Raw genomic sequence first — 22,011 nt, 5'->3', positions numbered from 1 at the left:
ATGGATAAAAGACTTAAAAGCTGCTTAAGATTTTAAGTTATTGAATAATGCAAAATATAGATCTGTAGTCACCAAAGCCTACAGGTTTATGATATTTTAATTTTTCTTTCTAGTATGGCATAAACTGAACATGGGGTGCTTCTCATTGGAAGCCTTTGATTCCATCACAGGGTTGAGTTTCTTGTTGAATACAGCCTTGTGCAAATTAAATTTATCAAACATGCACTCGGATATAACGTCAATGTACACGTTGAAGAATTTTTCATCGCTCTAGCCCAGCTGAATTATGGCCCTTGATGAGCTTCTGTCTCATGGTACAGTCCTTTCTTTTCCGTCTTGGATTGATAATTGATCACAAATTCTTAATTGGACTCGGGTTTGGCAAGTCACCAGGTCAGTCCAAGACCCGTATCCTCTTTTGCAGGAAGAATTGAGCCACCATCTTTGGTGTGTGGCACAGTGCTGGAATATTCTAGATCCACCTGGAAAAGTCTTTGCAATCTCCGGCACCTCTCTTCTCTGCAATACATTAATATATTGCAGCAACCTCATTTTATCAAATGGGTGCAGCGGACCAACACTCTTGTCGCTGAAACAACCCCAGAACATAAACTTTTCAGGATGTTTGATGGTGACAATTTCTTACCGGTTCTCTGACTAATCTCCAAACTTGTTGGCTACATTGGCCCTGAACCCGCTGAGTTTCTCCAGCATTTTTATCTACCTTCGATTTTCCAGCATCTGCAGTTCCTTCTTAACCATTTCATCTACTCCACTGCAAAATCTCCTCAAGATATGCCTACTTTGAAGAAGTTCTCCTCCTCTCTCCGAAGACAGTTTAACAGCCTCCGCTCTCCCTGCACCCCCCCCAGCCTCTTCCTGTGATTCCCCCTTCCCTCCAACTCTATGACCACATCCTAACCCAGATCCATTACCACAGCCACGTTTGCTTTCTCAGGACTTGCCTGCGCCTCCATCTTGTACCTCATGGTTTCCTGCTCCAGTTCCCTACCTCCCAGTTTGGACCCAACCCGGACTATCGATACCGAAGGGCTATCTGCCGCCATACACGGCGCTTCTTCTGTGCCCTGCGATCTACTCTGGCTGCGATGCGCCTGCACCAGCAGGACCTTGCTTTGACTCTCCCGAAACTTTGGGCCTCACTCACCCAGATCTGCAACGGACCCCAATCTACTTCATGCTACGGCAGATCCACGCCTTCAATAAACGATTCCTGGCCCACCTGGACTCCACCAAGGACCTTAAACTCGCCCGCCTCCAGGCCGCTCCTGCCACCGACACTCCGCGACTCGACCGCCTGCAGGCCCCTAGCCCCAACACTGGCACGCGCCGACTACCCGAACACCACCAGGCCAAGTTCCGCGGCGCTATCTTTACCATGAGGAGCGGCACCAGTACTCACCGCCTCCCGGGCCGACCTCAGGCCCGGACCACTGAAGGCGCCACTGTCGCCAACCTCCATGTGGCTACTGCCTGCCCACCGATAACGCCGACCCTCGCTGCCTCACCAGTAACACTGACTATCGTCCCCTCACCGATAACGCCGACCCTCGCTACCTCACTGCTTCCTCCGACTATCGCCATCAAAACGGGACCTACCCACCTCACCGCGATCGCCGAACCTCACCGGGCCCACCGAACCTCGCCGCCTCACCGGCCATCCGCTGTAAGAAGGAACTGCAGATGCTAGTTTAAACAGAAGATGGATACAAAACGCTGGAGTAACTCAGCAGGAAAGGCAGCATCTCTGGCGAGAAGGAATGGGTGACGTTTTGGGTCGAGACTCTTCTTCAGGGTCTCGACCCGAAACGTCACCGATTCCTTCTCTCCAGAGATTCTACCTGTCCCGCTGAGTTACTGCAGCCTTTTGTGTAGATCTGTGGTAGACTTTGAAACTCATCATATGAAACAAAAACAAAATCAGGCCATGATTCAATTAATTTGCACAAGGATGTTCAAGTTCATGAGTTTATTGTCATGTGTCCCTGTATAGGACAATGAAATTCTTGCTTTGCTTCAGCACACAGAGCATAGTAGGCATTTACTACAAAACAGATGTCTGTCCATATACCATAATATAAATATATATACACATGAATAAATAAACTGATAAAATGCAAATAACAGAAAATGGGTTATTAATAATCAGAGTTTTGTCCGAGCCAGGTTTAATAGCCTGATGGCTGTGGGGAAGTAGCTGTTCCTGAACCTGATTGTTGCAGTCTTCAGGCTCCTGTACCTTCTACCTGAAGGTACAGGATGTACATAGGCTCTCAAAAAATAAAATGTACTTTAAAATCTTTGGAACTGATTAAATTCTTTAGTCTGAGAATTTTGCTGCATAGGCCAAATTGTCTTGCAGAAATCTCATGAAAGCTCTCCAGTATTCCACCAATTAACTACTAATCTTGGCAAGAGAAAATCAGAGGTATTTTGACCGAGTCATGTTTGGTGCTAAGTAGGCATGCTTTAACTCTGTTTCATGCTTGAATAAAGTATCAGCATGAATGACAAAATCCACTACCACTTCAAAATGATAGTTTAAATAATAGTTGATTGTGGCACTGTTGATTGTTGCAGTGGACCTGCACGTGTATTCCTTTACAATGAGAGCAGTAGGTTTCAAATCAAGGAGTAACTTTCACCATGCAGGTTGCAAATGCAATAGATAGACATAACATGCGGTACTTTACTTGGTAGATGTATAAAGAACTTTACCAAGCATTGTTGTTAAAGAGAGGGAATTGCACAGGACTCTAGTCTTGGCAAGGGAAGATCATGCACATGCACAATCCAAGTAAACTACTAGGAGAACTCAGTGGGTCAGGCAGCATCTGTGAAAAAATGGACATACAGGTGCACAACCTTTTATCCGAAAGCCTTGGGACCAGACACTTGTCGGATTTCGGACATTTTCGGATTTCCGAATGGAAGATTTTTAGCGTAGATTAGGTAGGTAGCGCGGGCGGCTTGAAAAGTCTGGAGCGACTGCCTCCTCCCCGGAGACCGGGGAATCATTGTAAATCATTGCATAAATGTTAGTCAGTTAGTTTGGAGGGATTTTATGTGGTGGTGGTGGTGGTGGTGGTGGGGTGAAGGGGGAAACTTTGATTCTTAGTCCCCTACCTGGTCGGCGACTCCCAACATCGCGGAGCTGGGGGCTCCGACCGGCCGCGGGCGGCGCCGGTTGGAGCTCCGACCCTGGCAACTCTACCCCTGGCTGCGCGGCGCTCCAAATCCAGCGCCGCCCGCCCGCAGCCCCCAGCTCCGCGAATGTTGGGAGAAGGCGGCCTCAGCGCCCTGGAGCTTACCGCACGGCGACCCGGTAAGGCATTGCCCGCTCCCCGCTGGTATCCCAGCGCTGCGACGCCGCCGACTCCCAACATTTGCGGATCTGGGGCTGCGGGCGTCCGGCCACGGGCGGCGGTGGATTTGGAGCGCCTCGCAGCCAGGGGTAGAGTTTCCGGGGTCGGAGCTACAACCGGCGCCGCCCGCAGCCCCAGCTGGGAGTTGGCGGCCACAGCGACGACATCCTGGAAAAAATGGCCGGTTTTCGGAGTTTTTCGCTTTCCGGAACACCGGATAAAAGGTTGTGCACCTGTATTACGTTTTGGGTCGGGTCACTTCTTCAGACTGCCTGAATGCTAAGTTCTTCCAGCAGTGTGGTTTTTTTTTGTTCATGATTCCAGTATCTGCAGTCTCTTATGTCTGCTTTGTTCGTGCTGTGGAATGTAAATAGGATATTTGCAGCTGGATTGCAATGCATACAATATTTTTAGTATGAAATTGCTTTCAACCTAGGTTACATCTGATAATTTTCTTGTTGCTCAGGGCCTTTTGTGCAGCATTTCACCCAGGATGGTATCCATTGAATTTGCTGTGGTCCCAATTATTCTGTTACCCAAACAAATTCATGAGTCATGTCCTCCTTTTCCTCTTATTTTCCCTTGTAGTTGCATCTTCTCTGTTCATAGCATTTGTAGTGTTCCAAAAATTGAGATAGCGATTAAAAAAAACCCAAAGCATGCTTGGTGCTTTGAAGTCTGACAGGTAGGATTGTCAGTAAACTACACAGATTTCACAGCCTTGACCATGAATATTTCTTCACTTAAATCTCGTTATGTAATCATTCAGACTTTCATTTTTTCCAACTCATTTTTCAGTCATCGCAACCGAAGAGGGTGACTCATTAAGTCGTATAAATTTAAGTGGCCTAGATAGTTGACAGGAAACAGACAATTCAATATCCACAGATCATCAATTTAAATGGGTGGGATTAAATGTAGATGTGAGGAAGTTTTCTTCACCTGGAGATCCTGATATTACCATTCTGCTACTAATAATGCAGTCCTTTAGACTTTAAACTTTACTTTAGACTTTACCACTACTAATGCAGTCCCTTGTGATGGAGGATGATTTACTTTTACTGCATATCTGCGGGTTTTCAAGTGGTCAATGAGGCTTGCGTATGATCCCGATGAAGAGATTTGACGTACACGGTACCACCCCAGATCAGTTGTGATCATACTGAAGGGTGAAGTTACCTTGAAGGGCTGAATGGGCTACTCCTATCCTATTGTAATTCGTATGGAGGTTCATGAGGTCGTTAGGTCATAAGTGATAGGAGTAGAATTAGGCCATTCGGCCCGTAGTCGACTCTGCCATTCAATCATCGCTGACCTATCTTTCCCTCCTAACCCCATTCTCCTGCCCTCTCCCCATAACCTCTGACACCTGTACTAATCAAGAATCTCTATCTCGGTTGATATGCTCATATACATATTGGAATAATAACATGGTTATGTTTTTTGACCACAGTCTGTGCTCCAATTGAATCTGTTGATTAGAATTGTGGTTTGATGTTATCATATTGTAGATATTGACTGAAGATAAAGGTAGCTAAATTTATAAAATATATTCTCCATCGTCGTGATGATGCAAGAATCGGCAAATGTTGGAATCTTGAGTGCAAAACAAAGTGCTGGAGGAACTCAGCAGGTCAGGCAGCGTGTGTGGACAGACAACGTTTGGGGTCAGGATCCTTCCTCAGACTGACTTTTTCTGTCCATAGTCATTCTCAGTTGCTGGGTTCAGAAACGAATGCAAGGTCATAAATGCCGTGTACAATGATTGATGCTGTTAGCAGTATCTTTCTTATCTTTACAAATACTCAACTTTTTTGGAACCATAAAAATCATTGCTATCCGAATGGATGAAATCCACACTAGTTTGGAGAGCAACAGCTCACCCACTTGAAGGTGGTGGCAGGCAAGGACCTGTCCCACCAGCATGCGTCTAGCGCGACCAAACGTGGCTGCTTGAGGCGTACGGCCGCAAGGTCCCACTTCAAACCGTGGAGGCGCATGGAGTTGTGCGGGGCTGGTCCCGACATCGCGCGGGGCTCTGAAAATCCCACACTGTCCGAAATCATCGCGCGCCAACGGCCTGTCGGCCTGCAGGCACATTGAGGGCGGATGCAGCGTCTCGACGGCGTATGCAGCGTCTTGACGTCGTACACAGCACCTTGACCGCGTACGCCTAGTGCATGGCGTTGCGTGATGACGTCACCGCCCGGCGTGCCATTGCGTGATGATGTCACCGCCCGGCGTGCCATTGCGTGATGTGACCGCCAGGCGCCGTGCGACTCTTGCCCAGCTGATTGGTGAGTATGACGTAAATTACGTCACTTTGCGCGAGCTTAGCGCGTGCTTAGCGCGTACTTACCGTGAGCTTAGCACAAACCCCGCTTCCGTTTGGTCATGCTAGACGCATGCTGGTGGGACAGGCCCTTTACACATTTTCCATGGCAGAACGCAGGCATGCCTGAGGCTCCCGAGGTCCTTTTTTCGGATTCTCAGTCTAATGTGGCTGAAGCTTCTCTCATTTTTTATTGGAATTTAATTTGGTATTCTATCTCCAACAGATACCTAGTTGCTTTCAGAGGTCTGAACCAGATAGTTTACAGAGGAATGAAATCAAAGTCCAATTCTTCAACTTGCTCGTTCTAGGCGGCATCCTTATACTTGATAAGCTTCCCTGTGTCCTTGAGAGTTTGGGCTGTACATAGTCTTGATGGGATGTGAATAATCTATGCAATGTCATGGATATTGAAGAGTTGCTAGATCTCTTTATCACCACTATCTAGTCTTTGGGTCATGGGCGTCATACTACATCATGGTCTTAAGTTGCTCATAATTATTATTTTTTCCCATGACCCATTGTGACCTTTCCAATGCAAGTTATTTTTGAACCAGGTGCTGACATAGAATCATGTAATTGTCTCTGATAGAACAAGATGTTGGTTATTATATGGCTATGTTTTAAGCCATTTATAAGGAGGAGGATTCCATTGGAGTTATCTTTTCCAATACTCGTGCCTCTCTGGAGAGAACACAGCCAATTATTATGTGAGGGTAATTGAATTTGTGCAATTTACTGCTGGCAGTGCTTAACCTATCAATAGCTTGAAATATATATTCTTTCCCACCATGGCAGAGTGGAGATACAAACCAGTGTTTATATAGTGCATAACATGCATACACAAATTCGCTTGCAAGTGCTGCCTTGTAAAATAATTTAATAGAGCAGTAACCAGACCATGATAATTCAGTTGGCAGTACACTTATTCAATTGTGCCACAAATTCCCAACACTCATTGTGTTTGAAGCATATAACTTATTACCTTGGTTCACTTGACAACAATCAAGCTTCTGTGTTCTGCTTGGGCTGAACAATGTACTCTCCTGATATAAAATCCCTGTGGGGAAGAGGTAGCGTTTTGATACGTATCTTCAGTGATCCCAAGTATTTGTATATGCATAGATTGAACTTGCATATTCTTTTCAGTAGTTTGTAGGTACCTTGCCTAATTTTAAATGTTATTAGATAAATCGTACCTTTGATTGGAGTGAATGAGCAACCTGGATAAGTGCTAAACTGCAGGAGCAGGGTTGAACCCACAACATTGAGAACATTTCCTTTGAGAAAAACTGATAAGATGTAATAGGTTATAGAAATGTGAAAATTTGGAAATTTACTTGAATTTGCAGAATCATAACAATTAACTGTGGAGTTATTAGGTCATGAGTATATTATCTTTCTTGTACTTAACATTTTTTTCTTCACTCGTAAATGTATGGCTTCTTAGTAACTGTTTCTGTTCTATTTCAGTAACACTGCGGAAGCCCTAGTGAGTAAAGGCCTTGCCACAGTTATCCGTTATCGACAAGATGATGATCAACGATCCTCCCACTATGATGAGCTACTTGCTGCAGAGGCCAGGTAAATGATGATTGAAATTTTGGGGGAAATGGAAGATTTGACTTTATTGTAACCATTATCTTGTATCTGGACACTGGACACAAAAATATTTTCACTGTAACCAAGTACACCTGACAATAATAAACTAAACTAAAATGTCAAATACTAAAGAGCATAACTTTAAGTTAAGTGCGGCAAGAGGTACAAGACGTTTGAAGGAGATGTGAGGGGAACGTTTTTTAATGCAGAGAGTGGTAGATGCCTGGAGCGCACTACCAGAAACGATGATGAAGAAGAAACAATAATGCCATTTATGCACATAAATGCACAAATATGCAGGTATGTGGATCATGTGCAGCTAGGCGGGATTAGTTTAATATAGCATCATGTTCAGCCCGGACATTGTTGGACATGTTGTGAAAATATACATTTAATTTGGAGATTGTTCCTTGTATTTAAGTATGAGAATTTTCCTGGTAAAATAATTCATTTGAAGAGATTGGTTTTATCTCCTGCTGGATCAACGATGTGATTCATTAATGGTATGTGCAAATATTTTAAATTCTGAAGATTTTGACGATATTTGACTGTGATATGGGTCCCATGAGTTTGATGTTATCAACAATGTTATTTCAACTGAATCTGTTTCTTCACCCCTTTCTTTGATCAATGAAGCTGTGGATTGTGAGAACAATAACTATAGTTGCAACCAAGTAGGGAGTTTAATGTCATACAAGTTTAACAGTTACACAATCAAACAATTGACACCAAAGGAACCCTGCGATTGATTGCTACGTGTGCACTGCATCTTAAGAGGATGAATAAGTGTGGCGATTGGAGAAAGGAACAGCTGAAAGCAGAGGTGACAATGGTAGTGTGAAATTAAAGAAATGTGGTTGAAGCAGGGACATGCAGGCAGGGGAGGCAGAGCCTCACCTGTCATACTCTCAATGAAAATAGCTGTTAAGAAAAGTAAAGAAAAATAATAATAAAATCAAATAAATATAAAGATTTTTCCATTGATCTGTGTAATAAATGTCATTTCTATATGAATCAAATTATTTTTTGTAGTCAAAATCGCCAAATTTGCACAGCTCCGCTGCAAATACAAGAAGAGATGAGAGGTGAGGCAGCGATGAGCTGAGCCTCCCCTCTGATTGCGCAACCCCTCAGAAACGGCATGGAGCGCGGGCAATAAGTGTGTGCCTGTTACTATCCCTATGTATGTTACCAATGTAATGTGTGTAAACCCCTTCATTACATGTCCTCACCTTCCATAGTCCAGATTGCTTATTTCACATGTAAACATGTTACATTTGTGCTCACTGGTCTCACATAAAACTGCAATGAAAAAGCACCAGGGGAGGCAGCTATCACGTTTGCCTCACAAGGGGACGTGTCTTGAGCCCATTAGAGGGAGAGCGAGCGTCATTTACGTAGGCTCACGTAATTGACGCTGCCTCACTCTCCCTCCACATTAGCTAGCTTCAGCAGCAGAGGCGCAGACTGGTAGGTTGATTCGTTGATTTGTAGCGGCTGATTCGGAGGCTCTGGGCCGCTGAGACAGAGCTCCCAATTGGGCCCCACGCTGGAGTAATGTACTCTTGGCTCGGGACCCCGGCATCCACTCCCGTCGCCGGCCTCTCCCTTCCCTTCTTCCCTCCCTCCCTCCCTCCCTCCCTCCCTCCCTCCCTCCCTCCCTCCCTCCCTCCCTCCCTCCCTCCCTCTCCTCTCCCTTCCCTCCCTCCTTCTCTCTCTCTTTTCCCTTCTCTCCTTCCCTCCCTCCTTTCTCTTCCCTTCTTTCTTTCTCTACTTCCCTCCCTCCCTTCTCTCCTTCCTCCCTTCTCTCCCTACCTCCTCTCCTTTCCTCCCAGACACATCACGCAGAGACAACTAACACACACACACACACACACACACACACACACACACACACACACACACACACACACACACACACACACACACACACACACACACACACACACACACACACACACACACACACACACACACACACCGCTAAGTTAGGATGGGGTAGAAGCCAGTGCCTCCCCAGCCATTGACCTCACCGCACGTCACTGGGTTGAAGTAGTAATGACATATGGCAATCGTATAATGCCTTGGTGAAGTGACCCATGTCCCAGGGTGACAGAAAGAGAATTTATAGACCTAATTATTTTATTTCTGTGTAACTTATTGGCCTATAAAGCAAAGAAATTATGTAATAGAATGCAATGAGAACTGTGAGCAGCAAGGATTGGAGAGCTGCTATCTTTTAAGAGAGAAAGCTGGTAGAAAGAAGCCGAGCACCTGCAAGAGTTCATGGACAGCAGTTCAGATGAATATTCTTTTACATAAAACATTACCTCTTCGTCCACTGTTATGCTGGTAATCTCACTCCTGTAAATTTCTTGCATGTAAAATGGTAAGTTACTAAAAGGATAATTGAAACAGTGCTATTTTTTACTTTTGAATAGCTTCCTTTACTTCATGAATTATTTAACATTCATCATTTCTGCTTCAACTCATTTCTATTCAAGATTTTCTAGTTCTATTTGGTTTGAAATAATCATCCAACTTCCTGTTTCATTGTTTAGTATCAGATGTGGAGGAGTGCCAAATGGAACCAGGTATTTTCTCCAATTGAAAAGAGCAAAATTGGAGGGAAATGTCTTCTCATATAAAGGTTGAGCATGGTTTCTGGTGGGGTGTAGCTAACGTCACAACAATAAGGTGAATGCTGTAGGGTATTAATATTGGTTTGTTTATTGTCGTGTGTACCAATATAGAGTGAAAACCATTGTTCTGTGTGCTATCCAGGCATCATTAAGTTTTTACCATGCATCGAGCGGGAACTGGCTGGAAGACGTGCGTAGCCTCAAATCTTGCATTCTATTGTTTGCTTGGAGCCTTTACCTTTAAATCAAAGTTGAGAGAAACAATCATCTCATATCAGACTGAGGCCCAGTGAGCCAATTAGCAGACTTCAGTGAATAGTCAGATGAATTTCCTTGTGTGATGAGATGCTGATCTAAAAGCTGCCACTCACTTTGTAACTCTGCTGGCTGAGAACTGTGGTCGTACCCTGTCCTCAAATATAATCTTTCTTGATTTGTTCCTCCGGTCTTAAAATACAAACTCAAAGCAAGTAGGGCTTCAGCTAAAAGCTGTGAAGGAGGATGGAAAAATAATTGTCACTGGCATGTCCTTACCAATAAGACATATCACTGAACATTTCATTTTTTTCAAACTAGCCCCAAGGCTGACTATTGTGCAAGACATTTACAGTTTCTCATTCTTGAAGTTAATATTAATCACCAAGTTATTATTTTAAGTCATAATCTTAGTTAAGGGATTCTTTAGTGGCAGTTTTAATGCTAATAAGATGAAGAATAAAGGATATTTTCGAGTCTGAAGAAGGGTCTCAACCCGAAACCTCACCCATTCCTTCTCTCCAGAGATTTGCCTGTCCCGCTGAGTTACTCCAGCATTTTGTGCCTATTTTCAAGTTATGCTGCAGTCTAATTCAGTGGTTCCAAGTGTTTATAGATGTAATAATATCCAAGAAATTGAAAGGTTTTGCTGTTTCACTTAATGTTCAGTTATGGAATTAAGTCTAGTAAAATTTGGGGTTATTATATGACCTCTGTTTTTGAAATGTATTAATTACCAACTCATAACCACACGAAATGAGGTGTGTATTTAACAAGCATATAGATTATAATATGGAAAAAGCACCTAACTTTTTGCTGGTCCTCTCGTGTAATGATAAAGAGTAATGAGACTTGGACTCTGTTTCATTAAGTCACCAGAACTCAACAAAATAACTATTCTTTATATGAGATTAAAGTACTTATTGATTTGCATTTATGAACTGTGGATGGTGGTTTACAAAAATAACTCAGTGGGTCAGACAGCATCTCTGGGGAACATGGATAGATGACATTTCAGTTTGGGACATTTCTTCAGACATTTCTTCAGAGTGTGTGTGTGTGCGTGTGTATGTGTGTGTGTGCGCGTGTGTGAAATAAAGGCCAGCTATGACAAATAGCGTAGGTGGAATGAGAGAGGGAAGGGAGAAATAAAAGTGTCTACATGTGTGCCACAGGGGGTGAAGGAGATGTGGGGGGGTTTGCTTTCCCATCTATATTTTAATCAGAAAATTGGGTTGCAATACACTCATTCCCTTCATCCGACCCATTAATATAGCATAATTAGATGAGGCTTTGGAACTGATCCCTGTGGCACTCTACTGGTTACAGCTTGCCAACCTGAAAATGATGCATTAATCCCGGCTGTTTTCAATCAGTTAGGCAGTTGTCTATCCATGCAAATATATTTTCTAAATGCAGTTTTTCATCCAGCTGTTTATAAATTTGTAATTACCTTTTAGTCGAGTTAATCTAGTTTAGTAATCATAGAGTCATACTGTGTGGACACTGGCCATTTGGCTGACCATGTTTGTGCCGACCAGTGGGCATCATCTGCATCAATCCCATCTTCCAGTACTTACTCATAGCCTTCTATGCCAAGGCGATTCATGTGCTTGTCCACACACTTTAAATGCTGTCAGTGACTTTGCTTCCATCACTCTCAGTTCCAGGCTGTGAATTTCACATTCAGGTTAACCACCAAATTTCCTTTACCCTTAATTCCAGAGACTTTTCAGGTTATCTGTTTAACCCGACCAACAGAGGTCACAGCCTCCAAGAGGAGTCCAAGGGTTCTGGAACGGTCTGCTTCAGTCGCTGAGGAGGCCTGTAAAGTTACTCCGAAGTTGTCCATGGGAGCGGATCTACCAGCTCTGACCGGGCCAGAGTACTGGAGCCCTGTTCGCAGGGGGCAAATTCGGCTGCCGAGGCATCTGATGTCCTAGTACATCAGTCACTGAAAGTAAACATACAGGTACAGCAGGCAGTGAAGAAAGCTAATGGCATGTTGGCCTTCAAAACGAGAGAGTTGAGTATTGAGTATTGGAGAAAAGAGGTCCTTCTGCAGTTGTACAGGGCCCTGGTGAGACCACACCTGGAGGATTGTGTGCAATTTTGGTCTCCTAATTTGAGGAAGGACATTATTGCGATTGAGGGAATGCAGCATAGGTTCACCATGTTAATTCCCGGGATGGCAGGACTGACATATGATGAAAGAATGGGTCAACTGGGCTTGAATTCGCTGGAATTTAGAAGAATGAGAGTGGATCTTATAGAAACATATACAATTCTTAGAGGATTGGACAGAGTGGATGCGGGAAAAATGTTTCCGGTGTTGGGGGAGTACACAACTAGGGATCACAGTCTAAGAATAAGGGGCAGGCCATTTAGGACTGAGGTGAAGAAAACCTTTTTCACCCAGACAGTTGTGAATCTGTAATTCTCTGCCACAGAAGGCAGTGGAGGCCAATTCACTGGATGTTTTCAAGAGAGAGTTATAATTAGCTCTTAGGGTTAAGGGACTCAAGCCATGATCATATTGAATGGCGGTGCTAGCTCAAAGGACTGAATGCCCTACTCCTGCACCTATTTTCTATGTTTCTATGTTAACTCCTCTAAGATGGTGTAAATAACCATGCTCTGTGCCTGCTTCCTTCTTCCTATGATATCACACTTTGATTTGGTTTCCTAATATTGAAGATCTTGGTTTAGGTTGTTGGCATTAGTGATGCTTATTAATTCAACTTGCATACATGGCCCAGCCACGGATATCATTACAAGGTAACAAATTCTAATAAACTGCCTAATTAACTGATAAACTGCCATTGGTAGACAGTTTGTTAGCTGCAGATTAACTTTATAAAAATCGTTTTTTTGACAGTTCTGTATATAAAACTTAACTAAGTTTGATTATGAACTTATCCTCTTTCATGTCCCATTTCTTTGCCCAGTTTTTGACCTCTGCAGTCTAATGGATTTCGATGAAATGAAATGCATACATTATGCATAAGCAAAAAAAAACATTAGTTTTAGTGTTTCAGCTTCAACTGATGTGTTATATTGCTGTCATTTCTTTCACGGTATCCAATGTCATAAGTGGCACCACACAATATTTTTCTAAAATAAAAATTAGGGAAATGGTGCATAATCTCCATTAGTTGTCCAAGTGATGCATTTTTTCCAATGAACTGTTTGAGGTCAAGATTGTTTCCGGTTGGTTCGCTTCAGATTGACTTTCAACGTTTCATTTTAGAGTTTCACACCAATTGACCTTGAAGACATCCATCTCTCTCCTCTTGCATTTAATTTGCTTCCACCACGCCTGTTTCCTTCTAGTCTTCCATACCGGGACAGAGTTCAGTCGTGCTTCATTCCATTGCCTAATAATTACTGAACATGTTTTAATGTGCATTCAATTCCTCTTTTGACCCAGTTTATAATGGATGGAACTTCAATGGTTGGTTTATTTTAGCGAGACCCAGTTGACCCTCCTTATTTACATTCAGCTTGTATTTTCAACAAAAATTGAAAGGGAGACTATAAAAATTAACGTATAGCGAATATATTTATAATAAATGCTTTATTATTAATCTATTAAAAAAATAACTATCTTTAATAACAATAGTTGGAGATGTGATGTGCACCCCCCTGCCAATGCATTGTACTTACAAATTCATGCTTGAGCAGGACTGCACTTCTGAGACACCTCTCGCAGAGACTAGATGGATTATTTAATTCTTATGTATCCTTGCTAATATCATTTTCATAGCTCATTTAACAAATATAGTTAGGCAGTTAGCAGGGGTATTCATTTAACAGATGTGGACTGAGTTAGTGAACTGCGATTTCAATGGTACAAAATCAGTGGGTGATTGTTAAATTATTACAGTCGAGTGCCCATGAAATAGAGCTGAAGTACCTCCTGTGTTGATAACATCATCATGTGCATACTGTTGTACTCACAATGGGTCGCACTTTTGCTATTTGAGATGTGGAATTATAATCCTGACTCAGTCCAATAGAAGGTCCTGCAAATTCAGTGGATGTCTGGATCCAGCTCTGCATTGCCATTGGTGCATTTTTAACCAAATCTGCGTTGTGATCATTGATTAACTTTGATATTCTTTACCGTGCCAGTTTAAGTGGGAGCATTCTGAGACAAATTATTAAATCATATGTTTGAATTCCAGCATGGCAATTGTAGACTTTGTATAAATATTTGTATTGGATAATCAATACTGGGTGACCCTCATGTATTTGCGGGGGTGAGGTGCTTGTGCAGTCCTTGAAAATGTTTTGTATCACAATTTTGCATAACACGAGGCTGCATAATCTGCGCATGCATCAAGAAACAGTTGAACACAAAAGATTGATTACTCATTCCCTCACCCCCACCCAGATTACATGAGAACTAATGTTATTCTATTCCTCAAATTTTTGGGTAGTAATTTGTGAATTCTACCAAGAGCAAATTTTATCTGAACAATTGTAACACAGGGATCACCTGGAACTGTTCTTCCTTTCTGTGGTGAGAACTAAACTATTGTGTCAGTCATGACGCCGGATCAGCAATGACCACACTGTCACTCGCAGTAATGTGAACTGACGATATAGGCTCTATTTCCAATGCCAAACAGTAGTGTCCAAGGTTCAGGTCCGCTCAAGGGCACAGTCCCTCATCGTCAATGAGGAGGCACAGGCATCCTGGATTTGTCAGCTTCCCCGGGGCTTTGAAGGGCTGACGGTCTCAGGTTTGTCGGGGTGGCTCAGTTTTTTTCTGAGCATGGGAAAACAGTTAGCAGGAGATCTTTCACTCTCTCCTTTTCCTGTCCTCATTTCTCTCTCCTGGCTGGATCTTCTGGGTTTATAAGAAAGTAGGGCTGACCAGGTGAATTGATCCACTCATTGGACCCAGCTGTGGCCTCGGTTTACCCCAGAGCCGGTGATTTCTGTCTGTTGTTCCGGGCATTGTTTGTGGTGCTGATCATGGGCTTCCTCCTGCCTGTCGACTGGTGATGGGGATCGGAGTGACCTGAAGGGGGGGTCGTGCCGTTACAGTATGTAATATGCAGAACGTGTATGAAATAAAATATGTATTTGAACTGCAGAAACACGTGCTGTTAGAATGAATGATTTGGAAGATGTTACATGGGGCAGCTGCAATTGTGCACAGCCGTGGTGAGATGATGCCCAGAGTGATGTTCCATTTTGGTTTCTTTGGAAAGGTTTTTGCTTTGCTCTGAAGGTGACAAATGTTGATTCGTCAGGTTAACTCGTGCTTTAAGAGTGGTTGTGGTAGAAAGAAAAATTGAGTGGGACAGTATTTTTTGAGGTGCGTACAATGGCAACTTTTAAAATATATTTAACAGGCTGAAGGGCCTGTTTCTGTGCTGTTCTGGCTCTGACTTTTAGTATTTTTTCACTTGGGGATTGTGATTTTGAATTACCTGCACCAGTGAATTGTGTTTTGTCATTGTTGTCTGCCTTGCATACACTGAATTTTGAAGCTCGAGGAATTGGAAGAATGTTCATGCACATTTAACACAAACTAACATTAAAGTGGCAGTGTACAACACAGAGCCTTACATTATTAGTTATTCCAGCTTGAGTAGAGACAGTCATGTGATGACTGAATTTCTTTGAGGGGGCAGGGTTATCAGGATTTTGTTCCACCAATATTGCATTCACAATGAGATTGAGATAGTGTTGCCAGCAAACTGGTATACGCCGCACTCGTTGTCAAAAAGGAAAATGAGAAGTTCTGTGTGACATTGGCAGTGGATGTCAATTTTCATGTCCAGTAACTAAAAAGATTATTAGAGCTTGGTGGGGAGGCTGTAGCACATTAAAAGGAGTGGCAGTCCACTCTAAGCTCTGGCAACCGAGACCGTTGTGGAGTGAGGCTGAAGCAGATAATTGTATGTATCGATAACCCTAGCACCTCCCCAAACTGCTACTGTTCACTTTGAGGCTTGAGGATGCAGCGTAAATACCTGACTTCGATGTACATTCTGCTTAAATACTCTGGGCTGGTTCAAGCTGTGCTGGACTGATTTCATTGCTTTATCCAGGTACTGCTTGTGTCCTAGAACAGTGGCTATGCAAGAAGCTGCATGAACCTTAAGCAAAGCACAAAATATTGGAAGAACTCAATGGGTCATGCAGCATCTATGGAGGGAATGGACAGACTATGTTTCAGGTCGGGACCCTTCAGACTGATTGGGTATAAAGCTGGCAAAGAGAGGTGGGGACGGGACCTAGCCTGGCAATTGATCGGGCCTGTACAAGTACATTTAGAGTACTTTTAAATATGAAGAGGGTCTCACAGCTACTAACACAATTTTCCCTCCATCTCCCCACTAATTTTTTCATCTGTAATATTTTTCAGTCCTCTGCTTAGCGATAAGTATCCATAAAGGCCCCACATTTTTCAGAAACCTTACATTAATCCCTCTTCAACATGACACAGATTCTCAACCCAACACATCGACCAACTCTTTAACTCCATATTGCTGCCTGTCCTGCGAACTTCTTTTTTTCCCTCCTCAACCTCTTGCTATAAAGCAAATAACAGCTTTTCCTATCATCTAAAACGTTTCCTTTCCCGGCAGTATTCTCATTGATTAGCACATGTAACACTGTCGTCGCCTGATGACTCTGTGTTTCTCCCCCAGGTCCTTTGGTTCTCTCTCACATCCCAAAGTTGTACAAGTGAAATCTAGCAGTGAGGCTGCAGCAGGGATATAACTCAAATCGTATGGTCCAGAACGCTTGCATCAACTATGCAATGTTTCTGAAATTATTAACGACACCCTGATCCATAAAACTGCATCCCTGGTATAAAATGGCACACTGGCACCTGATGTTTTATTATTATATAAATATATATGGAACTACTGGAAAACTTGGATATGAACCTGGACCTGGAACTGAACAATAGCCCTAGCTCTTTGGTTCTTCAGCTGAGTCTAGTCCCCAGATCTCTTGCACAGGACTGGATAAAAGACCAGCTATGTTGTTACTGAGCAAAACCCAAAGTGCTGGAGTGACTGGACAGTAGGTTGGCAGTTTTATGGATCAGGGTACTTGAATATCTATGACCTGCAGGATTATGGACCTAATGCTGGAAAGTGGGATTAGATTGCATAGATTATTTTGACCAGTGTGAATGCAATGGGACAAATAGCATACTTTTGGGTTGTCAATGTTCTGTTAGTATTGACAACTTTATCTTGTCAGGCCCAACACCACACGGTCTGATTTTTCTCTGTACTGTTCCTTTTAATATTTTTTCTGCTGAAGTATGCTTATTCTTCACAGTTGACCAATTACAAATCGATCATGTCAAGCCTCTTGTTGCCAGGGATATGTGTTTTATTGCCTATTTCCCCCATCAGGCAATGTGACTTAATGGTTCACATGCTGTGATCAATCAACCTGATGGTTTTTGCCGAACTTTACAAAACACGTATCGTTTGATTTAGTTATTTTGAATCTTTAGAGATTGATTGATCTGTTTGGTCACTCTTGTCTTTCCCTTTGTTCCTATTAATCTGTATTATTTGCACATAGCTTTTATTGTTGCTTCTTTTTTATTGTGGAATGTTTTTCTAGACCAATAATCTGTGTGTCCTCTTTACTAAATGTATTTTCTCCATATGTGGGCTGAATGTATCAGCATTTTCAGTCCGATTTCCATTTTGATTTGATTTCCATTTTGTGCCTATAAAATTCTAAGTGTACATAGTCTTTTTGGCTAGGATGATCAGCAAGAATCTGGATTTAAAGTAGAAGATAAGCCATTTGTGGACCAGATTACAGAAATGTTTACAGGCATCTTTATCCATTCCCTACTCCAGTCTGATATTTCCACATACTTTAAGACGATTGCGATCATTATAGTGCCATAAAATAGTGACAAACAATGTGGTGTACCTTAATGACCACTGTTCCTGAAGACTCATGTCTCTGATATCCATCATCCAGTGCTTTGAGCGATTAGGCTGTTGTGTATATTAATTCCAGCCTTCCAAGAAAGCCTACATCCACTTGCAGTTCACCTACCATCACAACAGGTCCACAGCAGACACCATCTTTCTGGCCGTTCTCATCCCGAGAATATCTGGATAACAAGAACACTATGCCAGGCTCCCATTTATTAACTGTTGCTCCATCAACAATACTAATTCCAACCACGCTCCTCTCCAAACCCCAGGACCATATTTGCCACTGGAATTTTGATTTTCTGACCCATCACTGTAGCAATCACTATAGATAGGGGACAAAGCAACCTCATTGGTATGTCGCAGTTATGTGCCAGGGGATGGCAGGATGTAGGCTTGCATCTGAAATGTCAAAATGCGTAATTTGTTCTATTCATTTTTTATTTCTCACAGTACTTGTAAAATAGTCATAGTTTTACACCAAATCACTTCCTACCAGTTGAAAAGAATTTCTGGAATGCTAGCTGTAGACAGTGTGTTTCCACAAAACTTTGCTTGGAGAATACTTTGTCAGGAAAATGAAGTGGATTCTTTTGATACATATCAAGGTACCATTCTGATCTTCTAGCCCAAGGCTCCCAAACTGGGGAAATTTTGCCTACCCAGGGAGTACATTTATTGATTCTGGATCTGTACATATTTTTACTCATTTACTGGCTGTGTTTGGTTCTGTTCATCATTAGTTCATAAATAAGTGAAATAATATTGTTATGTGCTATTAAAGTTGCAGGGGTAAACGGGGCAAAAAAGGTTGGGAACCCCTGTTTTAGACTTCTGCAGGTCTGGGCATCTTTTCTGATTAGGAAAACTCTGATAGGAGCTCGGCCTTTTGAGTGCTACTCATCTTTTGCAATGATTTTGTGTAACTTTCACAGTGAAATTGAGGGTTGTGCTTGGTTCTTGAAACAATCTTATCAACATTGAGAACCTGGAGCTCATGCAATAGAAACAAAGAAATCTGGTGTATCATCTTAAAACTTTTGATCTACCTACCCCACAGGGCGCTCCTGTGGAAGCATCTGCAGTTGTCACATGTGCTTGTCATTCTCATTGGACATAGAGCGTAGAACAATACTGCACAGGGACAGGCCTTTCAGCCCACAATGTCCATGCGACCATAATGTCAAGACAATTCTAAATCTACCTGTGTATAATCCATACTCTCCTTTCCCTGTATATCCAAGCACCTTTCCAAAAGTCTCTTAAAATCCACTATTGCACCTGCCTCAACCGCCACACCTGGCAGCGCATTCCAGACACTCACTACCCTCGGTGTTTAAAAAAAAAAGTTGCTCTGCTCATCTCCGTTAAGCTTTGCACCTCCCATCTTAAAGCTATGCCCTCAAACATTTGATTTTCCCATTCTGCAAAACGGTTCTGATTGCCTATCCTCTCTATGACTCATCATTTTATATACTTCCACCAGGTCTCTTCGAAACCTCCATTGTACCACAGAAAACAATCCAAGTATGTCCATCTTCTCACTAATACCCCATAATCCAGGTATCATTCTGGTTAATGTCTTGTGCACTTTTTCCAAAGCCTCTGTCATTTCTGTAATGGGGTGACTAGAACTGCCTGCAATATTCCAAATAAAACTTAACTCTATCTACTTGAGTTGCCACTTTCAGGAGGTTATGGACTTGGACATCACAAACCTAGAGTGAAAGCAAATTACCATAGATCCTGAGGGTCAGTCGAGATAGAGAAACTTTACTTAACCTTGTGTATATGTTTGATAGTCTTATTTGCTTCATTTCACATTTTGAACACTTTGAAATGATGTCCTGTATGCCCAAGTCTGGATGATGAATGTGCTTCAAGAGAAAAGACAAAGGTTGCTCATGCTGCTGGTGGGAACAACACAGTAAATGATTTTCCTACCTTAAAGAAAAAGAACCATTTGTCATTGAACTCTAAATTCAAAAATGTTTACGGGGAAAAAATGCAGAGATATTATTATTCATTTAAATTTATTCCATATCTCTCAATTCTCTTGCCTGTCTTTCCCATTCTCTGAACCATGGTAGGATTCCCCTTCTTTGCTTTCCTTCCAGCCAGATCTCACATCTAGTGGATGGAAACTGAATATCGATTTTTGACCCCTCCAGTGGTATTCCACCAACGAATTGTGTTCTCCTCTTTTACTTGGAGGTTCCTTTGATAACCAGCCTTGTAGCCAGCAACCACCATTTCCTAATAATGGGGAAATCTGGGCTAGGGACAGTTGTATAAGCAAAGAGAAGCAGAAACTTCCAATGTAGGTTAAAGCAGGTGATGAGAGGGACCGTCGGATCAGGCAGACTGCCAACACATGGAGAAGTTGCTGTCAGTCCCTATTAATGCCTGTACTCACTGTACTAGCCAAAGCAATCCTGAGCCCCAAATTTAAATGGTGATTTGCTGCAGTGCTCATCCTTTCCAGCCCCAGCCTTGACAGGCTGCCTCTCATAGTCATACAGCATGGAAACAGGCCCTTCAGACCAACTCACTTTGTTTTTGGTAAAGTAGGTTCTAAGATAATTATTAGTTGTATTTTCTAGTATTTGTGATGTTAACTAAGAAATACCATATTGCTGAATGAGCGACATTGTATAAATTTGGTTTATATTACGGCGAGTGACTTGGCTTTGTATTGTTTTAGCAGCTCACAGTGTGCAATTAAAGATTCATTCATTTGTGCCACTGAAGGGAAAACAAATCAGTTGAAACTCAAATTTTCATCAATCTCTTCCAGTAATTCTTCTAGCTTTACACGTGCTGATCTTGGCAGGCACTGTAGTTGTGAGAGCAATTAAACAGATTTAGTGGTGCTTGATCCTTATTCATCGGCTCCTGCAATGATGAGCTTAATGCTGACATCTTTGCTGTCCTTTACTTCAACACTGACGTGGTCTAATGGGTAGGTGTTTTTGTCCGTCCGGACTGAGGACGGTGTCATGCTATCTATCCTTTTTATCACAGCACTGTTGATTATGGCATGATCATAGTCTACGTATTTGTACAGAGTGTTCTGTTGGAGTTGGGCTTTTCTATTTCTTTTCTGCCGTTTGCACCCTGTCAGAGGTTTCTATCCTTTACAATGATGTTGAATAGTCCAGTAGAATTGGCTTCCCTCCCCTTGCAATTTGGATCGATCATTACTCAGTTTTGATAGAATTTGTTATCTTCATTGGTTGCTTCCAGGAGTTTCGATGAAGACGCGAGTTTCATCATAATCACTCAAACTAAACTCAAACTTATAATGAGCTAAAGGATCTTGAGGTACTTGCAATTCCCACAATGGGGCAAGCTTTAAGAACAGGTTAGACAAACTTGTATTGTTTTCTCTGGAGCATTGAAGTCCAAGAGGAAACCCGATAGAAGTTTAAAAAATTATGCGAGGTTTAGATAGAGTAACCAGTCAGAATCTTTTTCTGAGGATGGAAAAATAAAATATCCAAGGGCATATCTTGAGTTGTCTTTCTTGAAGGTGTGCCTGAAATGTTTATTGTTGACCTGACCTTCTCTTGTCTGCAAATCAAAAAGAGCTGGAGGAATTTAACTGGTCAGGCACCATGCATGGAAGGAAATGGACTGTCAACATTTTGGGTTGAGAGCCTTCACCATTATCCACACCATTTATGTATGTAGTAAGGCATTAATATTTTACCTTCTGTTTTCCACCTCTTAATATTTAATCCATATATCCACGTTTTTGACAACCATCCCCAGCATATTTTCGGTTGAGCTGATTGATGTCCCATTTGGGGAACTAAATTTCATTAATTCCTGCCTTGCAGACTTGTTTAATT

General features: G+C 42.4%; 1 protein-coding gene across 1 annotated transcript in view; it reads left to right on the top strand.

Moving 5' to 3' along the window:
• Nucleotides 1-22,011, top strand: part of snd1 (staphylococcal nuclease and tudor domain containing 1) — a 736,770-nt gene that overhangs the window by 173,956 nt on the left and 540,803 nt on the right. The window contains exon 13 of the mRNA XM_055653291.1: nt 7,192-7,302. Within this exon, the coding sequence (XP_055509266.1) occupies nt 7,192-7,302 (111 nt within the window). The remainder of the gene's footprint in view (nt 1-7,191; nt 7,303-22,011) is intronic.

Source organism: Leucoraja erinacea, chromosome 22, assembly GCF_028641065.1.
Source record: "Leucoraja erinacea ecotype New England chromosome 22, Leri_hhj_1, whole genome shotgun sequence".
Lineage (NCBI taxonomy): Eukaryota > Metazoa > Chordata > Chondrichthyes > Rajiformes > Rajidae > Leucoraja > Leucoraja erinaceus.
This window is presented reverse-complemented; position numbering and strand designations above follow the sequence as displayed.